At 43.3% G+C, this 13160-nt stretch overlaps 1 protein-coding gene across 1 annotated transcript; it reads right to left on the bottom strand.

The window, feature by feature from the left end:
* Positions 1 to 551: 551 nt before the first annotated feature.
* LOC106808044 (protein phosphatase 1E-like) lies at positions 552 to 11844 on the bottom strand. The gene is made up of 8 exons (XM_014810599.1): positions 11476 to 11844; positions 7165 to 7307; positions 6009 to 6208; positions 4772 to 4960; positions 4097 to 4240; positions 3613 to 3706; positions 3262 to 3403; positions 552 to 903 (listed from the first exon to the last, which is right to left on the bottom strand). The coding sequence occupies exons 1-8, from the start codon at positions 11637 to 11639 to the stop codon at positions 777 to 779; spliced, it is 1203 nt and encodes a 400-aa protein (XP_014666085.1). The 5' UTR covers positions 11640 to 11844; the 3' UTR covers positions 552 to 776.
* Positions 11845 to 13160: the final 1316 nt, after the last annotated feature.

Here is a 13160-nt window from a genome sequence, read left to right as displayed (position 1 = left end):
CAGGGAATCTACTTACACACGTCGTGTAACGCGAAACACCACCACACTCTCACACGATCAGACGCACGCCTCGGGTACTGCAGTGAAAAACTGTCTACCCACTCAAACGAACCCGCCACAGGGTTTCGCGAGGTCAGAAACGATGAAGGGGAGATTTGTAATAAGCAGAGAACCGGGTACAGTACGGTCGCCTTAATCAAACTTGATGGCCTGGCAGAAACTCGCACTTGAGCACGTAAATTACTGCTTGTCCCCTTGGGGGAACCACTCGTCGCCACAAAGCTCCTCACTCAATTTCATTCATCGGCTCTCAGGCACATGAACTCGTTCTCGGCCTGTGGTGCGAGCTAATCCCATCTCTTTCTCGCTCCCACGCTTCTCTCTCTCTCTCACTCCCCCCCCCTCTCTCTCTCTGTCTCCCTCCCCCTCTCTCTCTCATTCATTCTCCCTCTCTCCTTTCCATCTACCTCTTCATCGTCCTCTCCCTCTCATTCGTTTTTTATCTCTCCCTCTCATTAGTTTTTTATCTCTCCCTCACTCCTTCCTTTCTCTGTCTCCTTTCACCACATACCTCCCCACCTCTCTGCTTCTCTCTCTCCGTCCTTCCATCACCTTCCCTCTCCTCGAACGCCTTCTTTCTTCCAGGTCCCCCACAGCAACGATGCACACAGGGAGCATCGATGGAAGCGTGGCCAATCCCTTCCAGTGACGCGCCCACAGCAAGCAAACCTCGTGAAACAGAGCGAGCGTACGACGGGGCGTGCTGCGTGGCGCCTCTACGACGGATGGTTGAAGAAAACGACGACGACGGTGATGTTGTCGCTGGAGCCCTGGTTGCGCGCGTACTTGACAAGCCGCTCGGCGATGCAGTGCTTGTCCCCGTTCGTTTCGATTAAGTATTCCCTGGAGAGAGCGTGCAAGAGGAAACCATGCGTTAGTTAGATCCCCGCATGACGTCAGGCACCGACATCCCAAGTCACAGCTGGCGCAGCGCGCGGACATTAAAGTGATTACGTCACGAATTTCTAGCACCATCAAGTCGTATATTTGTACAAAATAAAATGTATGAAAATACAATTAGTGTTTCTGTTTACTTTTCATGCTTATATACCTTCCTTATATGCCCTAATTTGACGGTAAAAAACAGAGAGACGCCAGTATCTGAACAGTACTGGGGGAATAGTGTTAGACAACAGAAATTACCAAATCATCTAGATTTGTGCAAATTTAACCAACGTAAAAACATTTTTCTCAGGTGAGAGTTTGAGGATATATTTAGTAACGTAAGTTCTTACTTTTAATGTAAAAAAATGGCTCTTTTTTTTTACAAATTTTACCATGAAAAATTCGTGACGTAGTCAATTTAATATGCATTAACATCAACCGCAAGGATTAAGTCCCGTTATAGCATCATAAGTCTGTGCGCTGAACTACCCGGGGGTACACTCACAGAACGTTTGGCTCTAAACCCTCTACGGTGTATCGCACGCATTCAGGGGGACATTTTAACGACCGAACGACCAAGGGCCCGTTGTCAGAAACAAAATTAGCCTTAACATTAGTCTTACCATTAACTTCGGCTCGTAAACTGTTGACAGAAACACCGTAAAGTTACGAGAACGAAAAATGCCAGCAAATTCCCTCTTGAGCCCAAACCCTCTCGTAACTTTAAGATTAAGACAAAAGCCGCAGAACGACTGGGCTCATCTGAGGTACATTTGACCTATCCTGCCGGGACATTCTTCTCACTCTGTTCCGATAGATGGTGTGCATACTGACTAGGTTCAGGGAATAGATAATCCAAACTAGTTGCTACCTTCGTTTAGCCCATGCTGTGATACTATCAGCTACCCACCTGCGAGGTAGGTCCATTTATAGCTGGCCTTAATCAAAAACAGACGTTTGCGTAAGTGCTATTGACATTGTATTCCCAACGTACAGAATCTCATATAGAGAATGAAGTTCATATATGATTCAAGGCGCGTAAACGTTGTTCAAGTAAGTTTTGCATGCAGAATTTCTCTATGAAATTTAAGTCTTCCACGATCACACAAGTACTATCAAACACAGTTCAGTCCTTTGTTAACAGTCAATAAAACCATGTTTAACCCTCCTCTTGAAGGTCAAAAAGTTATCAGACACTTACGCTTCGCACGTCAGTGGAAAGCACATTTCATGGTCCTTTCAATAAAGTGATAAAAATGGTAGGTCAGCGCCGAAACAAAAAAGTTTTTCACTCTGCCCATTTAAGCCATGTCCTCAGAAAATGTCTGATATCTGACCTTTCCCCCACTGCCCTTTGACCTGTGACCTGATTTCGCACTGGTGATGGGTTTCCTGCCCATCACACTATACACCGAATATTAAGAGCATAGGTCGAGCCGTTCAGATTTGTGCAGCAATTCCGTATTTCCTCCTATACCTTAAGTTAAGGGGGAAATATTCCCCCGCCGTTGACACATCTTGACCTTTGACCCTTGGCCCCCCAATTTGGTCATCCCGAGTCTTTCCCCCCCCCCCCGACGTCCCGAATATCGTGACCGTACGTCCAGCGGTTAAGATTTGTGCCCAACTGTTGACGAACACACGGGCACACGGACACACAGACACACGGACACACGGATCACGGACGGACGCTCATGCGATTCTACAAGCTGCATCTGACTTCGTCAGATGAGCTAATAAAAGTTTTTCTGCATTTACACAAAGAATTGCAGTTATAGTGATATTATATTTTATATTTTAATGTATGTTGTAGTGAGTAAAATGTGTGTTTTCCTTGAAAAACACGTCAGAAACATTACTTATCTACCGATCGTAAACCAAAACAAACATTTACAAATGGCGTTTGTTCTCGTTTTAAATATTTGGAAGAGTCACGACTCTCGCGTCGCGTGTTACAGTGGCACAGTGTTCTTATGTCTTGGGGTGAAGAATAAATTCATGACCACGTCGTTTTTTATCAAATATTATTTATATGAATATACCCGTCATAATATACATAAATTACTGTGATGTACAACAAATGTATATGAATTCCAATTTTGTGATCGATTCTCATCCAATCAGCAGCCTTGTGACATCCGATTATAAAGTTCCTGATATCATAAGTTTTCTCATAGCTGCGATGCATATCTCTCAACTCTATTCTCGTAACATTAACATTAGTCGTAAGTGCTATCTTGGCATTAACATTAGAATTAACTTTTCGACGTTTCTGACAATGGCCCTCAAGTTGGGTAGGACACGCAGAGCTGTTACCTGACAAGTTTTGCTAGGTCCTCAACTTCTAGCACGTCCCACAGTCCGTCACAGGCCAGTACCATGTAGTCCTCGGTGCCATCCAGTTCAATCGTCTGCAGTCCAGGTTCAGCGGTCACGTAAGGCTTCTGGCCAACGTCACCTGCAGGTGGCAGCACATGAGCATACATTACCTCACTGATACATGATCAGCATAGAGCTGCACCTACATACTACATCGTTCACCCGTCTACACTGCGTTAGAAAGTACTTATTGAAACTCATAAAATCACTGACTCTCCATGCACTTGTGTTACATTGATATAGATGTATTATATTTGCTTATCGAGGTCTTCTGTGGATAACACCTACCGATTGCTCTGGAGACAGCAAGCATGCCATTCACCCTCCATGTGCCGAGCCAGACCACGGCACCACCTTCTTTCTCGATCCTATCTCTCTCCATCTGCAAACATTGCGGAGTCACCATCAATATTTAGCTGCGATCCAACTGACAAACTTTTAACACGACCTTACTCTATCTCCATTTTTCCCCAGCAACCTTCCTCCATTGGGCCCCTGCTCTTCACACGCCCCTAGCACTCCACGATCCGCGTGCACCCTTGTCTCCTGCTTTGAATGACCTGGGTTACTGTATACACTGTATATTTGGCGGTGGTTTAATTTTCGCGAATTTCGCGAACGCGTCTCCGACCGCGAAAATAACAACACGCTGCTCTTCACTGATTCGGAAATTCACCGACCGCGAAATTAACCACTCGCGAAATTGTCCGTCATGTCTGAAATCGCGAAAATATCTGTACGCGAAAAACACGGCTTATACAGTACTACTCACCGGATCGTCCGGCTTGTGTTGCTTCATGCAGGAGACGACCTGCTCGCGCCGCACCAGCGCCACCTGGGAGTCACCGCACCACGCGACGTGCAGCTTCGTAGGTTGCAGCACCGTCACCACCGCCGTCGTGCCGCTCTTGTCACCCTGCATGCAGACGACAGCGCCGACGTGAACCAACCGACCAGGGCATCGCGTAAACCAGCGTTTCCCCGGCATTGACATGAGCGAGGCGGCCCGCCTCGCTCAAATTCTCGGCCACCACACAGAAATTTGTCCAAAACACCGCCTTGTTTGACGAACCCTTTTCCGGACCCCCTAGCTTGGCCGGCACCTGCACTGCTCGCTTTGCTACGACCTCGAAACGCGCAAACACATCACGAAAAACATTTACCACCTCACAGACCTTTTGGGCCAGGGGAAACACTGGCGTAAACATCAACAAACTCGCGCTGTCAAGCCGGATCCACGCAGCCAACATTTGTCTAACACGGCAGAAGCATTCGTCTTTGCTTTTGTGACGCAACGAGTGTCTGCTGCAGCTTTATGCCACGGAAACGGCTTTTGGGCAAATTTTAAATCCTTGTTCTGTTCTAGACGCAGACCGACCGCGAGTTACTTCACCTAGAAAAAACCGACTGATGCTCGAACACCAGCGTTACCGACGGCAGAACTTACACACATGCGTGCGCGTGCGCAGAAGGCGTCGTCTGTCGCGCGAAAGCCTTCCCTGAGAGCAGTCGTGACGTCATCTTTAAACGCCGGATGGCGGACGACGTTGCAGTGCAGGTGCGTCGCAACGTAATTGGCCGCCTCCGTTCCATTGTGACCATCAAAGACGGCGAAGAACGACTGTACAGGTTGACCCTGTGAATGGAAGGGAAAAAATATGGGGTTATCCCCATCTGTATACTGCCCACGGCAACAGTGATTTCATCACGTCGACCATATTGGAGGGAAAGAACGTTGGATGTTCTCCTGTAGCAGGTGAGGTACTTGTTACCATGGTAACGTTCTGCATGGGTTTTAGCTGTTCACACCCGAGAACACAAACCATACTTAAATTTTCAAGATTTCCCTGAGGTCGCATATATATGTTGTTATTGAATACAACAGTTTCATGATCAAAGCAAATCTGTCATGGACTGCAAAATGCTAAAACAGAGTTTACAGCGAAACAAGTTGACACTAGCGAAGATCTGAGAAGTAGTGGAAAGTGAATTCGTGATTCCAAGATGGCCGCAACCAACTCTGCTGCTATTCACGAGCCACATAACCAAACCTGCTGTTGTACACACTACACAGGGCCAACTACTATTTACTGCAGTAACTTGTCTCTTATACAATGCAGGGCCTGGAAGCCATAGACACTCTCTTTTTACAACCAACTCTACTCCCACCCACAAGCCAACCACTTGAAGCAGCTATTGCATTTGGTGACGGCTATTATTTATTATTATATTAATCACGCTTGGTTTAGAAATGGCTCTAAATTCTACAACAAATATTGGATTTTCAACACACCATATATATACGCTACTATATGGTGTACTGTAGACAGTCCACATATCAGCAAAATCAATGTGTTTTTTGTTTAGTAAACCAATGCCTTATAAGTGTAACAGCAGCCGGTATGGCAACAGAAAGCGATAAAAAGACGAGGAAGCCTACAAGCAAGAGACAGGACAGAAAGACAGATACAAAGACAGGGACAGGGACAGGGACAGAGACAGAGACAGAGAGAGGGAGAGGGAGAGGGAGGGAGAGGGAGGGAGAGGGAGAGAGGGAGAGAAAGAGATGAGAATGAGTGACAAACGCAGATTGAGATATGGAGAGAGGAACAGAAGAGGTTGTTGAATCATGACAAAAAGGACAGAAGAACTGATAGACGTAGAGATGCGAACAGACGAGATACCTTCAGATTAAACAAACGGTTGATTTCCGGCTGGATTGCGTGTCTGTCCTCCATCTTCCTGCGAGAATTTTTGATTGCACACATGAATATATCTATATTCGGTTTCTCATGTTGACATGTTGGCACTTGTTCTTTCCATCTATCACAGACCTGAGCGAGCTTTTGAAACGCCATCACTGCCAGTTTCTCAGCTTTGATAACTGTAAGGATCAAACATGGATATTTTATTAAATGTAACCAATCTCGATTTACACAGATGAAGGTATACTGTTTACATTACATGTCAAGGTTAGATGGTACTACTGCACACAGCTCACGTATAGAATTGAGCACACAGATATACTCTATAATTACAAACAAGTTTGTGTGAATGTCTATTTCTCATTCGTTACTTTGATTCTGCTCTCCTTGAGTCTTACATTCAAGGTCACGCACAGTATAATATATATGTAATCTAACCTTAAGGCCAACATAACAGTCTACATATGAGGCAGTCTACAGCCAATTTATTGCAAATGCCATAAACTAGCACTAGCACTAGCACTAGCACTAGCACTTTCTTCAATTCAGTTGGGTTGCACCTTTGTGTGTTCTGTACCCAAAAATGAACATTTACCCAGTTATTTCATAGACCCATTTCTGAGTACATATACATGCAAATGTGATTTATGGTCAGTCATCATATGAGCAATTGTCAAACATAGCTTTTTTTAACATTGGCAGCAGCAGCAATTAACAATTATGCTATGGAAATTTGACATGGTTGGTTAAGTAAATATTCCTGAACACTGAATAAGACTTTGTGCACAATTGGCATTATTGACTTGTTATGCATACATATTGCATAAGTTGATCATTTACTGACAGAAAAACAACAAATTCCTATGAACTACTAATTTTTAAGCTACATAAAATAAACATAAAACATCAGTCATTATTGCTTGACGAACGATGAACGATGTGCAATTACAAAACAAAACTGCTTAGCAATAAAAAATGTCCACAGATTCACAGAGGTCACTGAGAATGCATTTGCTAAGCTTAGACCACAGTTATTACACATTATTTCGTGTCTTTGTGTCTATAACACAACAAAAAGATGCATTAATAATAAAGGGGAGTCAAATCATAAGGGTACATAAGACACAATTCTCACCAATACATCCATTCTCACTGCTTTCCCGGTCCTCTTCCCCATCGATTGGAGTCCACTCCTCGTGATAAGCAGAGATGTCTTCCTTGGAAATTTCATCCACAACCTCTCTTGCAAGAGCATATGACAAGGACGTGGGAAATTTTCTGAAGAAATCGAGCAACGATACACATGAAGATGATCTATTTCGAAAACCTGTTGTAAATTTTGGCGACGAGCCAATGAGTCACAACACTTTACACAGCAGTGCACCTGACGTGATAAGACATTGCTTGACTAGCTTCAGACTTCCATGTGGTGGACAAGCACCATATATAACAGGGTGCGAAATTAACGCGAGTCCGGAGTCAAATACTCCCTGATTTACTGCCGGACTCCCTGATTTGACATTATGCAGGAGTCCGTGTGACTCCCTGAAAATTCTGCCATACTAACTGGCAGAACAAATTCTGTTTATTCTAGTTTTAAGTATAGTGTTAAGAAATGTCTGATGGAAAAGGTAGAAACATTAGAGGCAGAGGAGTATGATTTTCGCTAAAAGAATTCGGTTGAAATTAGGCATAAGAAAAGTTTGTATCGTCTTATGAGAATGTACCATTGTATGACCGGTTAAAACTACAAATTTGTATATTTCAATAGTTAGTGCTGATAGTAGTGTAACTGTTAGATTCAAGGCCTAGCAAAACAAGGACCACAATGTAAATAAGTGTACTAGTCATGCTTTTTGTGTATATATATATATCCTTGGTAGTTATCCAATTTTATGAATTCAGAATTTTATTGTAAAAGTATGCTATGTATTGTATATGATGGATAATTGCCTAAATAAATAAATATAAAAACAAAACCAAACAAAAACTAGTTTGTTACAGAGCACGACCTTGCAGAATTACCTATTTTTTCAGAAAATCTTTAATTTTGAACTTCAGACTACGGACTCCCTCTTTTTGAAGGCAGAGAGTCCGTTAATTTATTAAAAAATTAATTTCTACCCCTGATATAGAATCAGTTTACGAATGTACACAGTTAATTCCAATGCTATTTTCTCCTGTCACCTTGTGGAGGTTAGCTTCTAAGTCAGAGATAGACAAACACACTTGGGATTGACACAAATGCAATCAAGATGACATTCGGTGGTGATTTAGCGACTTGTGCTAACAACAAATTCATTTGAATACGTAGTGCAGTTGTATATCCCATTAGACTTCAGGTGCTATAGTTCTTTGAAATTGAAATGCATGACAGATACGTACATTAACAGGCTATACACAACTTTTGCATCTCAAAATGATGCTCACATGTATGCATAAGTCAGCAGTAATTTACATAACTAATAAAATTATGAAAAAATCCATTATTCAGTACTACTTTTAAGTTACTGTTAAAACACATGTCCAAGCAAATGTCCAAAGACAATTTGGCAAACGTGCAACCACATGAATCTTCAAAATAAGCACACGCGTTATAGTTAATATCTTTAGTTTTGAACTTCAGACTGCGGACTCCCTCATTTTGTTGCGAATTCCCTCTTTTTGAGGGCAGGACTCCCAAGGTTGTTCAAAAGTTAATTTCTACCCCTGGATACATGTAGTGACATACGTAGTATAAATATGTATAGCATTCAGTGATTGATACAGTGACCATCTCATTTTGAGATGATAAGGTGTGTCAACTGAAATTGCGCTGTATTTGTTACTGTCCATCTGTGACACTGTGATGAGGCAGGATAAATAAAAATCAATGTTAACTTATACAGAACAAGATAGGAATTTAGCTGCCTTATCATATGGCCCACGCACAAACTAGGACATTTTTCCAATTTACATACATATTTTCATGTGTAAGTACAATACTAGTACAATAATCGTGGATTGGAACCAGCTGGAGGACAATATCGTCTGTGGTAAATCAGTTGAGGCCTTCAAAACAAGCCTAAACTGTGACTAAACAGGCAGCCCTCTCTCACAGGCACTTGGAGCGTTTCAATAAAATACTCATAGGGCACTCACGGAAAGTCCATACCTCTGCCAGCAACATACGCCATAGACCATACGACTCACGAACACACGAATAACCCATGATATACCCATGTAACATGTATGTGTTACAAGCTGGCTCGCCGCTCGCTGCTGGCTGCTGCTGACTGCTGCTGGAGCCGGCTGTGGCTGGCTGGCTGGCTTGACTCGACGCGCTAATATCGATCGCGCGAACACACTAACACACGAACACACTAACATACGAACACACGAGACCGATCACATAACCTCCTCCAACTCTGTTGGGCGGAGGTAATAATGCTAAATAAATACGAAATCTATTTACTACCAAAGTCTTAAAGCTGCAATATGCGCATCCAAACGCTAATTTCGCCAGTATTAGACTAGCAAATACTTCGTGTCATGCATAACCATACTACCTTATGACAAAATAAACTCTAGTTCCTCCCATTTCACTGCGCGTTGTCTTATAAAAAGCATTTAAAAATACCTCCAATGTTGTTTAAATTCTCCGATGTTGTTGACACGTTCGCGTTGTTCTGCCAAGCAACCGTACAGCGGGTGCAACCCGTAACAACATGTGACGTCACCTAACCGATTCAGGGCTAAATTGTTTGGCAAACAATTCGGCGTTGGCGCCAGATTGCCAGATTTCGCACCTCTTTCTTGTGGGTATTAAGCAAACGCGCAGTGAAATGGGAGGAACTAGAGTTTATTTTGTCATAAGGTAGTGTGATTATGCATGCCACGAAGTATTTGCTAGTCTAGTACTGGAGAAATTAGCATTTGGATGTGCATATTGCGGCTTTAATGTTTCTCTAGGCCTACTCTCTTTTACCTATTATTGCCGACAATTTCCTGTAAATGCCGTCCAAATGCTCATCTGCAACACACGCTGGCTGCCGCACACTAGCTGCTGCACACTGACACATAAATATATAGCAGGTAGGAAAGCGTGCTGCCAAAAAATTCGCTCGACGCTCGCTTGATTTCACACGAATACAACACAAATATTCAACCATTCTACTCCATCTTTGTTTCTATTTGAAGGACAGTGTTCACTTGTTATAAAAACATACAGTACTGTCTGTGATCGTAACTGAGCTGTGTCACGCGAAATCACACAAAGCCTGCCGAAATTCTCGCGTTTGCTCCCGTTGCGCAGTTTATGTAAATGGCTGCAAGTACAGGGCTATAGGCGGCGCACTGCATTTTGGGAAACTACCACGCTGCTTTCCAACTCCCGTACGAGCCTCGTCAAAGCCACCAGTAGAGCGTTGCAAAAACGTTACAGCGTTGCGGCGTAAAAATGAGGTCACGAAGAGCGCCGGTAGGTGTTTCCTGATTCCGAGAGCCATTTACATAAACTGCGCAACGGGAGCGAACGCGAGAATTTCGTCAGGCTTTGTGTGATTTCACGTGACACAGCTCGGTTACGAACACAGACACTATGTTTGTATAAGAAGTGAACACTGTCCTTCAAATAGAAACAAAGATGGAGTAGAATGGTTGAATATTTGTGTTGTATTCGTGTGAAATCAAGCGAGCGTCGAGCAAATTTTGGCAGTGCTCACGCTTTCCTACCTGCTATATATTGATGTGTCAGTGTGCAGCAGCTAGCGTGCGGCAGCCAGCATGTGTTGCAGATGAGCATTTGGATGGCATTTACAGGAAATTGTCGGCAATAATAGGAGAAAGAGAGTAGGCCTAGAGAAACATTAAGACTTTGGTATATATAGTAAATAGATTTCATATTTATTTAGCATTATATTTTATTGAAACGCTCCAAGTGCCTGTGCCCTCTCTCGACTCCTGCCGACCCCACGCCAGAATTGGTTAGTGTCGGTGTATCATATCAAGATCAAGATCAAGACCAAGTACAGACTACAGACTCAGTGATGTATGATTGTATGAGCTACAACATACATTATATGTGTGCAAAATTTAATGATACATGCAAACTTTCTCATCCCTCAGTGTTCATGTAAATCGCTATGAACATCAGGTGTATATAAATAGTATTACTATTTGGCACAGGCTAGTGTCTGTCTCACCAAAAAACGCCCCTACCCAGTTCCAGTTATACTGTATACACATAATACCTTATACTGACACCAAAGTACGTACGCTTAGGAAATGTAGCAGCAATACAGAATCTCAAGATGCACAAGCATCTGTAATCACGTTGCTTCGTCAAATGATACCCACACGGAACAGATAAGCAAGTTGAAAACAGGTAGAAAAGTACAGTACAGTTTACAGATAAGTGACAGTGTGTTCAATGTTGACAGAGGGGATGCGATCATATGGTCCTTACTTTTGCCGAAGGTATTGCAGCAGCCAGTCGATACATTCTCCTTCAACCTCTGCATCCGTGAGGTAGACTGTGTTAAGAACTATCGGTGAACCTTCATTCTGTTTTAATTCGGAGCCTATATCACTCAATGTTCGTCGTAAAATGGCTTCGGTGTCTTTTTCCATCGCTCACTTTCCGACCATGCTGGTGAACTACGTCACATCCACACATAAACGTCATCAAGTGGCAAAACGCGTGACGTTTTACACAACCGGGCAATGCAGTACTCGCACGGATGATAATATATGGTATCTATCGTGTGTGTACTACCGACCGTCGTTCTTTAGATGCAAACAACACTGTGTATATATCTACGGCCGTTCTTATGGTCGTATCGATAGGTAATGTTATACCAGAGCATATGTAGCATATATGTATCATCTACGCAGATATACGTGCTCTAGTTATCACTATCACATCAGTGTTGTAGTCGAGTCCGCACCCCCGAGTCCGAGTCCGAGTCCGAGTCCGCGCCACCCGAGTTCGAGTCCGAGTCCACACCACCCGAGTCCGAGTCCGAGTCCGAGTCCAGTTTTGATAAAAAAAGGGGGCACAGACCGACAAGGCCACTCGCTTCTATCAAAGATCATGTACAATTGTACATGATATTTGCTTCTATGTACGTGTTTGTTCAAAAATGTGGGGGGTGGGTGTCTCCTGCCCCCTGGATCTGTCACTTGTTTGCATGAAATAGAAAGTACAGTAAAACTTGCATAAGTCGACACTTTTAAGACCAGCATATTTGTGCTCAAGGGGTTGTTGTCGTATCAGGTACTATACAGTCTACAGATATGTACCCGAGGTACATATATGTGCGTGCGTGCGTGCGTGCGCGCGCACGTGTTTGATTGCCAACATACCATCTCTGACTTAAGCATCAACCAGGGACGATGACGGTCATGTTCAGCACTCCATGGTGACTGCGAAATCTTACTTACAGAAAGAAATATTTGCAGTAAACAAGCTTATATTTCCATTTTTGATTACACTGTTTAACTACACTGTTTATATATATATATAATAATTATAATATACATATATATAATATATATATATAGTATATATATATATATATATATCAATATATATATAATTTAAATTATGTATTCACTTTATATACGCTCTTGAAGCGTATACATGTATGTGTTCGGTTTTGCGTCCATTCGTGCGTGTGCGTGTGTGCATGTGTGCGTGCGCGTTTGTGCGTGCGTGTGGGTGTGTACGTGTGCGTGCGTGCGTGTGGGTGTGTACATGTGTTTGCGCGTTTGTGTGTGAGTGTGCGTGTACGTGTGTGTGCGTGTGCGTGTGCGTGTACGTGTGTGTACGTGTACGTGTACGTGTGTGTACGTGTGCGTGTACGTGTGCGTGTACGTGTACATGTGTGTGTGTACGTGTTTGTGTATGTGTGTGTACGTGTGCATGTACACACGTACACGCACACGTACACACACGTACACGCACACGTGTACGTGTGCGTACGTGTGTGTATGTGTGCATGTAGTGTACGTGTGTGTACGTGTGCGTGTACGTGTTTGTACATGTGCTTGTACGTGTGTGTACGTGTGCGTGAACGTCTGTGTGTGTGTACGTGTGTGTGTGTGTGTGTGTGTGTGTGTGTGTGTACGTGTGTGTGTGTGTGTGTGTGT

Source organism: Priapulus caudatus, unplaced genomic scaffold (assembly GCF_000485595.1).
Source record: "Priapulus caudatus unplaced genomic scaffold, Priapulus_caudatus-5.0.1 Scaffold250, whole genome shotgun sequence".
Classification (NCBI taxonomy): domain Eukaryota; kingdom Metazoa; phylum Priapulida; class Priapulimorpha; order Priapulimorphida; family Priapulidae; genus Priapulus; species Priapulus caudatus.
The sequence above is the reverse complement of the archived record's forward strand: the minus strand, read 5'-3'. Positions and strand labels throughout refer to the sequence as shown.